This window comes from Cololabis saira, chromosome 5 (genome assembly GCF_033807715.1).
Source record: "Cololabis saira isolate AMF1-May2022 chromosome 5, fColSai1.1, whole genome shotgun sequence".
Taxonomy (NCBI): domain Eukaryota; kingdom Metazoa; phylum Chordata; class Actinopteri; order Beloniformes; family Belonidae; genus Cololabis; species Cololabis saira.
Window position 1 is genome coordinate 4444993 of NC_084591.1, and position 16527 is coordinate 4461519.

At 38.5% G+C, this 16527-nt stretch overlaps 1 protein-coding gene across 2 annotated transcripts in view; it reads right to left on the reverse strand.

The window, feature by feature from the left end:
- Positions 1 to 1374: 1374 nt before the first annotated feature.
- The window catches only part of hmg20a (high mobility group 20A), a 30973-nt gene continuing 15820 nt past the window's right edge, over positions 1375 to 16527 (reverse strand). For both annotated transcript variants that reach the window (XM_061720836.1, XM_061720837.1), the window contains exons 6-9: positions 15232 to 15307; positions 12184 to 12399; positions 3406 to 3538; positions 1375 to 1816 (exon numbers count right to left, since the gene is read on the reverse strand). In XM_061720836.1, the coding sequence (XP_061576820.1) occupies positions 1813 to 1816; positions 3406 to 3538; positions 12184 to 12399; positions 15232 to 15307 (429 nt within the window). In that variant the 3' untranslated portion in view covers positions 1375 to 1812. The remainder of the gene's footprint in view (positions 1817 to 3405; positions 3539 to 12183; positions 12400 to 15231; positions 15308 to 16527) is intronic.

Here is a 16527-nt window from a genome sequence, read left to right on the forward strand (position 1 = left end):
AAATACTTGGGTCAAAATTTACTCGAGTAAAAGTAAAAATTTCACATTTCAAAAACTTAGAAAATTACAAATTACTCATAAAAAGTACTCAATTACAGTAACGTGAGTAAATGTAATTTGTTACTTTACACCCCTGACGGCGACCTTGAGTGCCATGAAAGGCTGAAATGTAGGTATAATTATTTATTATTAGAGGTGTAGCTAGGGGAGACTGCACATGCCCATTTAGAATCAGTGCATTTAGCCAGGCGGTCTTCTCCTTCAACGCATCCCGTCAGTGGAATTCAGTGCCACAATCAATTAGAGTCTCCATCGAAGTGGCTTTGTAATTGTGACTCCTTGTTTGATTCTGTTGCCTTCAACCTGACAAGGGACTGCAGATGAAAATTAGCCCGTTGACTACATATATCTGGTAGGGATGGGCGATATTTTACCGTTCACGATATACCGTCAAAGAAATTCCCCACGGTAAGAATTTGTCATCTCGCGGTAAAAATGATAAATTCACGTTGATGACGTTTTTGATCTGAAAGAGAGGAGCTCGTTGTTAAACGAGGCTCCAGCTCTGGAACTGATTTGGATTTAAAAAGAGTGAAGAGGAGCAAACATCATCTATTATGTGCAGAGTCTGCAAAAACAGAAGGAAATGGTTGTTACATTTTGATATAACGTTTGACTATTATGAAAAAAAATTGCAATAGTATCTAATTTGTGGCATGTTCCAACCACAGGTTAATTTGCACATTTTTTATATTAGAAGAGTTCATCACTGATTGGATTTTATTTTCAGTGAACTTTTATTTATTTGTCCTGTTTCTTTATTTATCAAGTTGTATTTTTTTCTACTTTGTGATTTTATAAGCTAATAAAACTTGTTTTGGGGGCTCCAAAGACTGAATGTGGTGATAGATTTATAGTTAAAAAGGTGGAGTTGAATTGGTATTTTGTTTTAATCGTCATTTTTATCGTGATAAATACCAGAAAGTATCATGATAAATTTTTTAGTCCATACCGCCCATCCCTAATCTCTGGTATATTTATGTATGTACTTATTTAAATATTTATTAACATGCGCTGTCCTTATTCTAAATAAATGAACAAATGAACGGCGATCACGGTCCGGGCCGACGGTCCAGCTGACGCTCTATTAAAAGCTCTGAACCCAGCTGAGCCCTGGCAGCACCGGAGGTGAGAGGACCCGTCATGAACCCACGGAAACTTCCCGAGGCGTGAACAGCTCCAGGAAACCTTCTGTTGGAGGATCCGGATCATTTTTAGATTAGAAATCTCCAGCAGAGTAAAAATGATCAGCAACGATTAAGGTTTTATTTTCCCCAACATGCTGCAAATTTGTCTGAATAACCAAACGTCAGATGATGAAAACACATTTATTGAAAATACAAACATCTTCACACTGGAAAAGAAAAACAATAATAATATAATAACGATAATGGCACATTATTATTCAACACAATATGACAAAAGGACAGTTTCTTAGATATGATCAACACAAATGCTCTAACTACATGTTTTATAACGGCGGTACTGCTGTGGAAGTGTCTCGTATAAATGTTTTAAATTAACTACAGCCTCATTAAAACAAGTGTAAACAGCTGTTAATTTTTTCTTAGAAATAATAAATAAATATTGACGTTAGACCGTGTTCAGCTGCACGACCGTGGCAGAGTAATGACCGTCGTCTACGAGTCGACGGGGACGACAGGTTGACGAGAAGACCAGACGTTTGGGAGTGAAGGGCCGACCCGGAGCGGGGCGTCGTCTGAGCGGCGCTGGAAACCGGCCCGGCTCTGATTATCTGCTCCAAACAAGAGCAGAAGACAAAAGGACTCAGAATTCACGGCACAAGAAATACAGAAGAGTGTTAGGGCCAGGCAGGAGAAAAATAAAAATAATATTTTAGAGGAGGAAGGTTTTTTTTTCATTATGCAACTTCGAGAAAAAAGTCTAAATGTTGAGAAAAAAGTCGAAATGTCGAGAAAAAAGGCGAAATGCGACTTTATTCACGAAATTTTGACCCCATTCTTGAAATTATATTACAACATTAATCTCGACATTTCGACTTTTTTCTCGACTTTGTATTTCAGCATTATTCTCGACATTTTGACTTTTTTTAGAGTAAGATTTTTTTTTCAATATGCACTTCGAGAAAAAAGTTGAAATGTTGAGCAAAAAGTCGAAATGTCAAGATTAATGTTGAAGTACAATTTTGAGAAAAAAGTTGAAATGTATTTCAACTTTTTTCACGAAATTTCGACTTTATTCTTGAAATTTTATTTCAACATTAATCTCGACATTTCAACTTTTTTATCGAAGTGCACAATAAAAAAAAATCTTCCCCTGTCAAATATTTCTTCTCCTGCATGGCCCTAATACTCTCCCGTAGTTAATTGATTTGTTTGGTTCTCCAAAAAAAAAAAAAAAATAGTTCAAATGGAAATTCAGATAGAAAATCAATGGAAAGAGCTGCACTTCTAATGCTTATGTAATTTAAGTAATTTGTAATTTATATGTAATTTAAGTCTGTTGTGAATGTTTTTTTTCATTATGGAGCTTCGAGAAAAAAGTCAAAATGTTGTGAAAAAAGTCAAAATGTCGAGAAAAAAGTCGAAATGTTGAGAAAAAAGTCTAAATGTACAGAAAAAAGTCTAAATGTACAGAAAAAAGTCTAAATGTCGAGAAAAAAAGTCTAAATGTACAGAAAAAAGTCTAAATGTGAGAAAAAAGTCTAAATGTCGAGAAAAAAGTCTAAATGTCGAGAAAAAAGTAAATGTTGAGAAAAAAGGCGAAAAAAAGCTTTATTCACGAAATTTCGACTACATTCTTGAAATTGTATTTCAATATTAATCTCGACATTTCGACTTTTTTCTCGACTTTGTATTTCAATATTATTCTCAAGATTTTGACTTTTTTCTCGAAATTGTATTTCAACATTAATCTCGACATTTCGACTTTTTTCTTGACATTTTGACTTTTTTCTCGACATTGTTTTTCAACATTATTCTCGACATTTCGACTTTTTTCTCTAAATTGTATTTCAACATTAATCTCGACATTTCGTCTTTTTTCTCGAAATTATATTTCAACATTAATCTCGACATTTCGTCTTTTTTCTCGAAATTATATTTCAACATTAATCTCGACATTTCGTCTTTTTTCTCGAAATTATATTTCAACATTAATCTCGACATTTTGACTTTTTTCTGGAAATTATATTTCAACATTAATCTCGACATTTCGACTTTTTTCTGGAAGTGCACAATAAACAAAAATCCTCCCCTCTCAAATATTTTTTCTCCTGTCTGGCCCTAATACTCTTCCGTGCGAGAAGCGGTCGCCGCTGCAGAGCCGGCTCAGGTCCCGCGTCCTCAGCGTGGCGGGCATCACCTGTCCAGGCGGTTGACGACGTCCCGCACGGTGCTGATGAGACTGTCGTGCTCCTGCGGGCTGCTGACGACGATGGTGTGGAGCTTCTTCATGTAGGAGTCGATGGTGTCGAGGGTCGGCGTCTCTCCGCTGCCTGAAAGAAAGACCGCAGACGTAAAACATGTCATCGTCTTAACGATGCTAAAGCTCAGGTCGCTCAACGGATTTGAGAATTTAACCTCCTGAGACCCTGTGTTCTCATATGAGGACATTACATTTCTGCTGTTCTGCGCCATGATACTTCATTTGTACGAACATTGACCCATTGTCCTCATCCGGGACCCCCGTCTGCACCATCTAGTGGTCTCATAATTAAATTACACTCATTTGGGAAAAAAAAAGATGGCTGGGATCTCAAGGAAAGTCTTCTATGGCAGATCCCGACAGAAATATGGACAAGGTAAAAAACCTAACCTAATTTTATGATTGAAACTAGTATATTTATGCACAATAACGTCTGCAGCTTCACATGGCATGTTTTTTTGATATATTTGAGTAATATTAGCAATCTACAACGTCTGTAAACATGAAGTACTTGTTTGAGGACATCAGGTCTTTCCAAGAACATTTGTCTTTATTTCTTGCCCAAATGTCTAATTTCTAGTCAAAATAAGTCTCATTACACTTAAAATACTTGTTTTTAGATTTCCATTTGTTTAAAGCACATTTTCACTACAAATAAGTAGAATAATCTGCCAATGGAGCAAGTTTTTATTTCCTTGTAATAGGAAATAAACAATTGAAAATGATATATAAATATAAATGATATAGAGATATAACCTAATACCCATGTTTTTACTCTGTAGCACTTTATTTCATTCAAAATGCTGAGTAGATTGCAAATAAAATGTATCATATTTTTATTATTAGAACCAGACCAGGATGTGCACGGACGCAGGACAGGGCCAAGAAAGGGAAATAGAGTTGTGGTGGTTTTTGAGATAACTACTTATTGTAGAAAGCTAAAATTTAATTTTTAGGTTATTTGGGTCCTCCTGATCCCAAATAGCAAGGAAGAAATGTATATGCAAAACTAAACCCATTGTCCTCATGTGAGGCCATTGGATTTGACATAGTTCAACAGCACATAGAAAGTAAATTTAAATTTAATTTCAACGAAAATTAGGTTCTATTGATCCCAAATAGTAAGGAGACGTAAAAAATGCACATCAAACAAAAGCCCGGATCTCAGGAGAAAAGTAAATGTTGACTGCGTGTTTATTCACAGAAATGGTGACTGGAATCTAATCACACATTTAAGCGCCAGCCACCCTCCGAAGCAATACCACTTCTGACCACATGGGGGCACAAATACATTGTGGACAAAAAATAGCCACGGACAAAAGTTTATCCCAGTTTATCCCAGTACAGGTGCACTTTTTTAAGTCTTTGCTTGCACCACGGCAGGGGAATTAGTTAGCTAGCCACAACCCCCTTGTTAGTGAAGCAACCAACCGTTTGTACGAACCAATCGGACAAAAGTAGCACTTATTTTTGATTTCACTGCCGAGAACAAGTTAAACGTTATATTCTGCCGTCCACGTCTGCCGGCAACTCTGCAGATATGCCCCCGTGTGGTCAGACGTGGTACTGCCAAAGCTGGCTTTAACCACGCTTCTTTTTTTTCTGCTGAGTTTATTGCATGTTTTTCATTGTTAAATGCAGTGAAGGCCAGGGGCCGGATTCACAAAACATTTTTAAGAAAAAAAATCTTCTTAATTGTCAGTTTTTTCTTAAGTTCAGTCTTAAGAAGAGAAGAAGTCATATTCTCCAAAAAAAGTTCTTAAGTATTTTCTCAACTTTCTTCTTAATAAAAAACTTAAGAATAAATGGTATTCTTGAAATAAAAGTTCTCAAATTTGTTCTTGACTTTTTTCTTAACTTTAAGACAACCTTGACCTGTCTTAAAATTTCTTCTGTGAAAAGGTAAAACTCTAATATAAACCTTTTTCAACACATTTTAGACAAGTTTAGACTAGTAGGTCATAGTTTGAGGATATACTTTGTAATTAATTACACAAAGAGCCTGTTAACTGTTTGTTAGCATGTTAGTTAGCGTTAGTTAATTATTATTAATTTTCCACAATAGTATTTTTTTTCTCACATTAATCTCATCCACCATAACCTTGAAAAGTTCCTGCATCTCTTTTTCTCCTTCTCCATGTTTAGTGAGTGACTGACGGTTAAGACCAAACTACCTGTATAAATGTTGTTTGTTGGCGCGTGCAATGCAATGATATATTTTAAGAAGTTCTTAAGTAGGAAAAATAAGAAATTCGTAAGAAATGACAGTTCTTAAGAAAATATTGAGGAATTGCACTTAAGAAAAGACGTTAAAGTAAAGTTTACAGAAGACGATAACAGAGCTTTTCCACCAGGTCTTCTGATACAAGAGGAAACTAAAACTAAAACAGCAAGTTAATACCGAGTTTGAACAGCGTCAGAATCTGCATCTCTCATTTATTGTTAAGAAAGAGTGTTTAATTGTGTTTTTTCTTGTTGTTTTTAAATTGTATTCCCCTCATAAAGAATTCTGAATAAACATGTGGGTTTATGCTGCAAGACTGCTCGCTGTGGACCGAGGCCAGGGATGAGAACGATGATGGGGAACATAAATGCTCCAAATATTCTACCATCAACAGCTGCTCGGTGAAAGCGCCTGGCCTTCCACGGCCAAGAGATATGAACCGTTCAGCAGACGGAGCAGCGGATAATGGAAAACATGTTTATCTCCAAGCCTTTGGTTTGGGATGATGTTTGTGTTTGTCTCACCCAACAGTCCAGAAATATTCCAGCCAGATGTCGTTTATTCCTACAAACGTGCACCATTAGGCCAGACAGACCGGGTAAACGGAGCAGCGAGGTCCAGCAGGAACGCTGGGCAGCTTCTATCAGAGCCTGCAGACGCTCGTTGTTCCATCAAACAGTGGAGACGTCGGCGTCTTAATGTCGACAGAAAAGGCCTGATACGAGCTGCACTTTCTTTTTTTTTTTATCTATACAAAAATACACATATTCATTCAAAAGAAAAGGAAAATAAGTAACAATTTTTTTTCTCTTTCCCCTTTTCTTTCTCTTTTTTTTCTCCTTTCTTCCCCTTTTTTCTTTTTATTGAATGTAATGTTTGTGTGGTTTAATTACGGAAGAGTATTAGGGCCAGGCAGGAGAAAAATAAAAATTATATTTTAGAGGAGGAAGGTTTTTTTTTCATTATGCAACTTCGAGAAAAAAGTCAAAATTTCGAGAAAAAAGTCGAAATGTTGAGAAAAAAGTTGAAATGTTGAGAAAAAAGTCGAAATGTTGAGAAAAAAGTCGAAATGCGACTTTATTCACGAAATTTCGACTTCATTCTTTAAATTATATTACATTAATCTCGACATTTCGACTTTTTTCTTGATATTTTGACTTTTTTTAGAGTAAGATTTTTTTTCAATATGCACTTCGAGAAAAAAGTTGAAATGTCGAGAGAAAAGTCGAAATGTCAAGATTAAAGTTGAAGTACAATTTCGAGAAAAACGTTGAAATGTATTTCAACTTTTTTCCCGAAATTTCGACTTTATTCTTGAAATTTTATTTTAACATTAATCTCGACATTTTGACTTTTTTATCGAAATTGTATTTCAATATTTTTTCTCCTGCCTGGCCCTAATACTCTCCCATAGTTAATTTATTTGTTTGGTTCTCAAAAAAAAAAAAAAAAAAGGTCAAATGGAAATTCAGATAGAACATCAATGGAAAGAGCTGCACTTCTAATGCTTATGTAATTTAAGTCTGTTGTGAATGCAGTTTGTTATATTTAATTTATTTTACAGCGTAAAACTCAATGAACTCCTCAACTCCAGGTGCTAAAAGCAGTCTGGCACCTACGACTGTTATATTTTCTTAAAGAAACAGTCATTTTCATGTCCTCCAACATAGTCAAACATCTGCGTGCACAGTAGGAATGGGCGATATTTTACCGTTCACGATAAACCGTCAAAAAAATTCCCCACGGTAAGAATTTGTATCTCACGATAAAAATGATAAATTCCCGTTGACGTTTTTGTGTAAAGATGATTTATGGTTCTGTGTTAAATCCACGCACAACGTACGTGAAGGAAGGAAGGAAGGAAGGAAGATGGAGGAAGGAAGGAGGAAGGAAGGAAGATGGAGGAAGGAAGGAAGGAAGGAAGATGGAGGAAGGAAAGAAGGAAGGAAAGAAGATGGAGGAAGGAAGGAAGGAAGGAAGGAAGGAAGGAAGGAACATGGAGGAAGGAGGGAAGGAAGGAAGGAAGGAAGATGGAGGAAGGAAGGAAAGAAGGAAGGAAGATGGAGGAAGGAAGGAAGGAAGGAAAGAAGGAAGGAAGGAAGGAAGATGGAGGAAGGAAGGAAAGAAGGAAGGAAGATGGAGGAAGGAAGGAAGGAAGGAAAGAAGGAAGGAAGATGGAGGAAGGAAGGAAGGAAGGAAGGAAGGAAGATGGAGGGAAGGAGGGAAGGAAGGAAGGAGGAAAGAAGGAAGGAAGGAAGATGGAGGAAGGAAGGAAGGAAGGAAGGAGGAAGGAAGGAAAGAAGGAAGGAAGGAAGGAGGAAGGAAGGAAAGAAGGAAGGAAGATGGAGGAAGGAAGGAAGGAAGGAAGGAAGGAAGGAAGATGGAGGAAGGAAAGAAGGAAGGAAAGAAGATGGAGGAAGGAAGGAAGGAAAGAAGGAAGGAAGATGGAGGAAGGAAGGAAGGAAGGAAGGAAGGAAGATGGAGGAAGGAAGGAAGGAAGGAAGGAAGGAAGATGGAGGAAGGAAGGAGGAAGGAAGGAAGATGGAGGAAGGAAGGAAGGAAGGAAGATGGAGGAAGGAGGGAAGGAAGGAAGGAAAGAAGGAGGAAGGAAGGAAGGAAGGAAAGAAGATGGAGGAAGGAAGGAAGGAAGGAAGGAAGGAAGGAAGGAGGAAGGAAGGAAAGAAGGAAGGAACATGGAGGAAGGAGGGAAGGAAGGAAGGAAGGAAGATGGAGGAAGGAAGGAAAGAAGGAAGGAAGATGGAGGAAGGAAGGAAGGAAGGAAAGAAGGAAGGAAGGAAGATGGAGGAAGGAAGGAAAGAAGGAAAGAAGGAAGGAAGATGGAGGAAGGAAGGAAGGAAGGAAGGAGGAAAGAAGGAAGATGGAGGAAGGAAGGAAGGAAGGAAAGAAGGAAGGAAGATGGAGGAAGGAAGGAAGGAAGGAAGGAGGAAAGAAGGAAGGAAGGAAGATGGAGGAAGGAAGGAAGGAAGGAAGGAGGAAAGAAGGAAGGAAGGAAGATGGAGGAAGGAAGGAAGGAAGGAAGGAGGAAGGAAGGAAAGAAGGAAGGAAGGAAGGAGGAAGGAAGGAAAGAAGGAAGGAAGATGGAGGAAGGAAGGAAGGAAGGAAGGAGGAAGGAAGGAAGGAAGATGGAGGAAGGAAAGAAGGAAGGAAAGAAGATGGAGGAAGGAAGGAAGGAAAGAAGGAAGGAAGATGGAGGAAGGAGGGAAGGAAGGAAGGAAGGAAGGAAGGAAGGAGGAAGGAAGGAAAGAAGGAAGGAAGATGGAGGAAGGAAGGAAGGAAGGAAGATGGAGGAAGGAGGGAAGGAAGGAAGGAAGGAAGGAAGGAGGAAGGAAGGAAGGAAGGAAGGAAGGAAGATGGAGGAAGGAAGGAAGGAAGGAAGATGAAGGAAGGAAGGAAGGAAGAAAGGAAGGAAGGAAGGAAGGAAGAAAAATTCCCGTTGATGATGTTTTTGTGTAACAAACATGGTGGATCTGAGAGAGATAGATTTATAGTTAAAAAGATGGAGTTGAATTGGTATTTTCTTTATCTTAATTTTTATCGTTATCGGGATAAATGCCAGAAATGATGGTGATACATTTTTTAGTCCATCCCGCCCATCCCTCGTGCACAGAGGCCGTAACGTGTGTCTAATGAAGCTTTGGTACCAGATACGACCTTATTGGTGTGTCCTGGTGTTTAAACTACAGCAAGGTTCCTTGACCCCTGAGTCATCCTCCACTGTGAAGCCCTTCGGTTATTTCAGCGCTGTCAGCTCAGCTCGGGATGTTTGCAGAGATGAGAATAAAACCCAGAAGGCGTGGGAGGAAATGACTGGAGACAGGCCGTGGGTGCAAACACTCAGCGCCCTTTCTGAGCCTGAACGAGACCGGCAGAGAGAGGGGAGAGGGGGGGGGACTCGGGCCTTTGCATTAACATTTATGTCTCGCCGTCTTTAAACTCAGATAACTTGCTGTAATATTTCTGTTTTGACTCCTACGGAACATAGAAACCCAGCGGTGGTTAATAATGCCTTTTGATCAACGCAAGCACATCTGCGCTCCAAAAACAACGCTGCAAACTGTCTGAAATAAACACAGAGTTTATTTCTGGTCAAACATAGGCCTGTGTTGAAAAAATCGATTTCCCAATTCTAAATCGATTCTCATATTCATTCCTAAAAATCGATTCATATGTCTAAAGATCGATTTTTTTTTTTTTTTTTTTGGGTTCTTTCTTTTTTTATTTTATTTATTTATGTATTTTTTTTTCATCATTACATTACAACTTTTGGTTCTTTTTTTTTGTTTATCCCCAAAAAAGGAATGTTTTGTTGGACACGAGAATAACTGGTGCCATGTTTTTGCCTTTAAATATGTTTAAAGGTATGAAAACATTAAAGTGTTAGGTTATAATTGCATAAATTGTCTATATTTCATTACTTTATATACTGTCTTGGGGTTACATTTGCAAAAATGATAAAAACCAAATGCTCAAAAATTTAAAACCAAAATAGACCAAAAATGGAACAAATAAAAACGGAATGTGGGAAAAATAAAACCGATTTCATCCGTCTCTGTTTCCTCCCTGGATCTGTTTGGTAATTCTGACCCATATGATGTTTCTGAAAGCAGTTCTATCAGCATTCTGGGAGCGTATTGGTCCTTACAGCATCATTAGCTGCAATACTTGCTGTTGAATCTCAATATAATACTAGTATTAATATGTTGCATAACTACAGTCATATCATTCATGCAACAGCTCAAAAAACAGTTTTAATAACACTAACCCAAATCAATATCGGAATCTAATCGAATCAAATCTTGATAATCGATTCTGAATCTTAAGAATCGGAATCAAATCGATTCTTGACATTTGAATCGATCCCCAGCCCTAGTCAAACATACAACAGAAACTGGATTTAAAAAGGAAAAGCATCTTATTTTGACCCCACAGAGGCTGATGAGACTTATGGCACTTTTCCACTAGTCCCTACTCAGCCCGACTCAACTGGGTTTGGTTCTTTCCCACTAGGGGTCTAACGTGTCGAGTAGATACTTTTCTGTATCTATTCTGCCGAGGTTCTAAGGTGCTGAGTCGGCTGTATCTGACATCATCACACTACAGGCCACCGATTGGTCAGGGGGTTGGAGTCAGACGTCTGAGTCTGGATGTGACATCAGAGAAAGAGACTCTGACGACTTCTTGTTCATTTTATTCCACCAGCAATGGCAGCAAAAGTCTGTTTGATGATCCAACTCTGAGGGTCAGATGTTCATAAACCTGGTGCTGAGGAGAGAATTAAAAAGGGATGTAGACGGGTGATTAGGAACGACCAGATCTACCAGGAGCTCTGTCTCTTCATAGCTGCTCACAGCTTTTCAGCAGCGCTGAGACGAACTAAGCTTCTCTCACCCTCATTTTTTAACTTGATATCGAACACAAGCCACAGACCCAGCAGCACATCTATCATCTCCTCCAGGTTCTACATCTTTAGTGTTGTTGTCTTCTTTGTTTAGATCACACAATCAAATACTTCACAGCAGCTTCACTCCAACCTCCTACTTCTGCTCCAGGTGCTGAATTTTATGGAAAAGAAACCAGGGGCCGGATTCACCAATATGTTCTTAAGAACGATCTTAAGAAATGTCTTAAGATCTAAAATTAAGAAGTTCATAAGAAAGTTCTTAAGTGCAATTCCTCAATATTTTTTTAAGAACCGTCTTAAGAACTGTCATTTTTTACGAATTTCTTATTTTTCCTACTTAAGAACTTCTTAAAAAATGTAATTGCACGCGCCAACAAACAACATATACAGGTAGTTTGGTCTTAACCGTCAGTCACTCACTAAACATGGAGAAGGAGAAAAAGAGATGCAGGAACTTTTCAAGGTTATGGTGGATGAGATTAATGTGCGAAAAAAAATACTATTGGGGAAAATTAATAATAATCAACTACCACACTAACTAATATGATAACAAACAGTTAACAGGCTCTTTGTGTAATTAATTACAAAGTATATCCTCAAACTATGACCTACTAGTCTAAACTTGTCTAAAATGTGTTGAAAAAGGTTTATATTAGAGTCTTACCTTTTCACAGAAGAAATTTTAAGACAGGTCAAGGTCGTCTTAAAGTTAAGAAAAAAGTCAAGAACCAATTTGAGAACTTTTGTTTCAAGAATACCATTTATTCCTAAGTTTTTTCTTAAGAAGAAACTTAAGAAGAAAGTTTAGAAAATACTTTTTTTGGAGAATATGACTTCTTCTCTTTTTTCTTCTTAAGACTGAACTTAAGAAAAAAATGACACTTAAGAAGATTTTTCTTCTTAAGAAGGTTTTGTGAATCCGGCCCCAGGCCGAGCAGAGCTGAGTAGGTGCAGGTGGAAAAGCGCCATAAACCGCCTCCATTAGTGGGACCTGGCCCCCCTGACTCGTGGCGTGTTGGTGTTGCACATCTGTCCCGGGGAAAGCTGAGTGAGGCGGTGCTGTTCTCACCTGGCAGGGGCACGGAGGAGAAGCTGGAGGTGAGCGCCTGGCGCAGCGTCTCCAGGTGCTGGCGCAGGAGCCCGTTGCGTCCCCGCTCCTGCACCACGTCCCCCTCCAGGCGCTCCACCGCCCCGCGCATGCTCTCCACGTGCTTCTGCAGGGCCGCGTTGCGCTCCTCGTACTCCATGTTGGTCTTACGCAGCTGCCGCATCTCCGCCTCTCGCGCTGGGGAGAAGTGGGAACACGGGGCGACTTGATGCAGCAGTTAGTTACTTAGTTAGTTTCAATTTATTGTTCTTTTGAAATTCTTTTTGCATCTGTGGCAGTCAGAATACCTGGTCAAAAACAAAAAAACTGAACAATATACAAGACAATTCCACATAGAACGATTAAGTGCAGTATAGTACAACACTATACAATAACATAACACAATGATCCTAAGCTTCACACCAAACCCAGTGGATGATGAAATAAATAATGCATCTTTAATTTATTTAGCAGAGCTATACTAGAGTAGAGATGGACTAAAAAATGTATCACGATAATTTCTGGCATTTATCCCGATAACGATAAAAATGACGATAAAGAAATACCAATTCAACTCCACCTTTTTAACTAAATCTATCTCGCTCTCAGATCCGCCATGTTTGTTACACAAAAACGTCATCAACAGGAATTTTTCCTTCCTTCTTTCTTTCTTTCTTTCTTTCTTTCTTTCTTTCTTTCTTTCTTTCTTTCTTTCTTTCTTTCTTTCTTTCTTTCTTTCTTTCTTTCTTTCTTTCTTTCTTTCTTTCTTTCTTTCTTTCTTTCTTTCTTTCTTTCTTTCTTTCTTTCGCTTTACACAAAAACGTTGTCAACGGGAATTTATCATTTTTACCGTGAGATACAAATTCTTACCGTGTGGAATTTTTTTGACGGTTTATCGTGAACGGTAAAATATCACCCATTCCTACTAGAGAGTATAAAAGATCTTTGGGCCCGGGGGGGTCCGCAGAGCCGGTACCTCCGTCCTGATGGTTTTTTCTCTTGTACATTACTCATTTTATATTAATCTTTTTTTATTATTCAGCTATTTATTGGTTATTCTATTTTCATTTTTTGTATAAACCGTTGAGCGTGTGTGTGTTTGACTGCTGCACGATTGGATTTCTCCTCTGGGAGATCAATAAAGTCTTCTATTCTATTCTATTCTATTCTATTCTATTCTAACAGCATATATTCTGCATTGAGGGATGAGATATCACTGCAGATTATCCTCTCTTTCCCAGTCATGGGATTCACAGAGCCGGGACAAACTGACTTGTTTTTGGCCTACATTCTTGCTAAACATGTTGACAATCTTACTGAGTTTGTTCTTATTTCCTATTGACAGTGAAAAGAACCAAGCAATAAAACGAAAACTGAGAATACTCATCATTATTATATAGTTATTTGTTCTGGGAAGTTTCCGAGGAACTGTTCAATGATGATTACGTGCAACACAACAAGGTTTTCGATAGGGATACAGTTTGTTTGACCTCCTCCCCTCTGGACGGAACTACAGAGCACCGTACGACAAAACCTCCAGACTCAGAGACAGTTTCTTCCCCCAAGATGTTGCTTAGATGAACTCTCATCACTCAGAGTCTCAGAGTAATCAACCACCGTGCAATAATAATAATTAAAGCTGCTGTAGCGAAACAAACTGAGTCAAATTCCCTGTCTGGCATGTTCAAACTTGGCCAATAAACCTGATTCTGATTCTGATTCTTGTCTTTTAGAGACCTCCAATTTACCCTTGGACCTTGGACCAATTGCTTTCTTTCCCACAAAAAAAGGAAAAGGACTCCATGTATGAAGATGTCTTTTTTTTTTTTTTTTTTTTACATAATGTCTTTTCTGTAGGTGTTGACTGCCTTTTCCATACAAAATAAAAAAAAACATATGGCGTACAAACGGAATAAGTACTACACTACTGGGCTGTTTAAATATAATGGTACTCGGTAGGAATGGGTGATATTTTACCGTTCACGATAAACCGCCAAAAAAATTCCTCACAGTAAGAATTTGTATCTCACGGTAAAAATGATAAATTCCTGTTGATGATGTTTTTGTGTAAAGCTGATTTATGGTTCTGTGTTAAATCCACGCACAATGTACGTGAAGGAAGGAAGGAAGGAAGGAAGGAAGGAAGGAAGGAAGGAAGGAAGGAAGGAAGAAAGGAAGGAAGGAAGGAAAGAAGGAAGGAAGGAAGGGAGAAAAGAAGGAAAGGAGGAAGGAAGGAAATGAGCCTGAAAGAAAGAAAGAAAAAAGAAAGAAAGAAAGAAAGAAAGAAAGAAAGAAAGAAAGAAAAAAAAAAAAAAAAAAAAGAAAGATAAATTCCCATTGATGACGTTTAGTAGTATTTAGTATCTTTTAGAGCAGTGATTTGGCTCCAAAGACTGAATGTGGTGATAGATTTATAGTTACAAAGGTGGAGTTGAATTGATATTTTTTTATCATCATTTTTATCGTTATGGGGATAAATGCCAGAAATTATCGTGATACATTTTTTACTCCATACCGCCCATCCCTACTCTAGTATAGCTCTGCTAAATAAATTATAGATGCATTATTTATTTCATCATCCACTGGGTTTGGTGTGAAGTTTAGGATCATTGTGTTAAGTTATGTTATTGTATAGTGTTGTACTATACTACACTTAATCGTTCTATGTCGAATTGTCTTGTATATTGTTCTGTTTTTTTTCTGTCCATACCGCCCATCCCTGGTACTCGGCACATAATGTGTTATATCAAAACTGTCAATGTCACGATTCTACGTGATACTTTTCAATAATGAAAGTTGTTTGACCTGACTTGGCCAAATAAACCTGATTCTGATATAACTTGAAAGGAATGAAACAGACAAACGGAGAAGCTAAGACACACACACACACACACACACACACACACACACACACACACACACACACACACACACACACACACACACACACACACACACACACACACACACACACACACACACACACACACACACACACACACACACACACACACACACACACACACACACCTTTGCTGTGGTTGAGGAACTCCTCGGTGAAGATGGGGATGTCGAACACAGTCCTGTCCTTCCCCTCTGCATCTTTCTGTTAACGGCCACAGACACCAGGAAGGAAAGAGATAAACCAAACAAGGGAAACACACGGCTGCACAGACTGGCTGAGCTCCTTAATCTACCTGGGCTGTGGGCGGCTTCCTAATTGATTTGATATCGGGCCGCGAGGGAAATACAGGGGTACAGTTTAAGGAATGTGGAGGCTCGGGTAATTTCATCACTCCTGCTTCGGAGATATTGAAGGCTCTGAAATGCTTTGCAGTAAATCTGAAATAGGAATGTGTTTCCAAACGGAAGCAGGAGCTACAGCGCAGGTTTGAATGTGTCGTTTCCTTAATTAGAGCGATGAGCGCTGAATCCCGTGCCCTTGGAAGTCTGGAAGGATAAGCAGACGTTCCCGCAGGAGAGCTGATTCCGGTTCAGTCACCTCGGCTGCAACACTTCAGAGGACTCTAAAGGAGCTACGAAGGGAAAATCTCTTAATTACAGGCAGAACTTAATAAAAATGAATGACACACTGAGCAGGAGCCAGTGTTTAGATCAGGGCCGCTGCTCCACGGCGGATTAACCAGCGTCAGTGAAGCGGCAATAATCTCGGAGTGTGTGGAGTGAGAGGAGGGCGAAGGCGGCACGTCCCTCTCTCCCGGGGCTGATGGGCGTTCGGGTTTCAGACACAACGTGGACCGTATTTTCCTGACTATAAGTCGCGTTTTTTTTGCCTAGTTTGGCCGGGGATGCGACTTATGTGTGAAATTATTAACACATTATTACCGGTTTATCATTTCACATGTTATTTTCACACTAAACCTGTGTCTGACGCAGGGGCGTCAATTGGGTATGAAGGTACGGCAGCCGCCACACCTCGGCTTCAAGGGAAAATGTAAATGTTTGTTTTTTAAATACATTTATGGAATTACTCTGTCTATTTGGATTGATTATTCTATTATTTAATACATATAAAATAACTACAAATGCAAATCAGAACAACATGATCGATTTCACTAGTTATTACACTGCAAAAATATTTGTCTTATTTCTAGTTAAAATGTCTAATTTTTAGTCAAAAAAATCTCATTACATTTAAGACAAGACTCAAAAAACAACAATTTTCACATGTTTCAAGTAGATTTTCACTTAAAATAAGTAGAATTTTTTTTTGCTTGTAATGAGAAGATACATCTTGTCCCACTGGAAGATTTTTCTACTTATTTCAATTGAAAATTTACTTGAAACAGGTGAAAATGGTCAAAT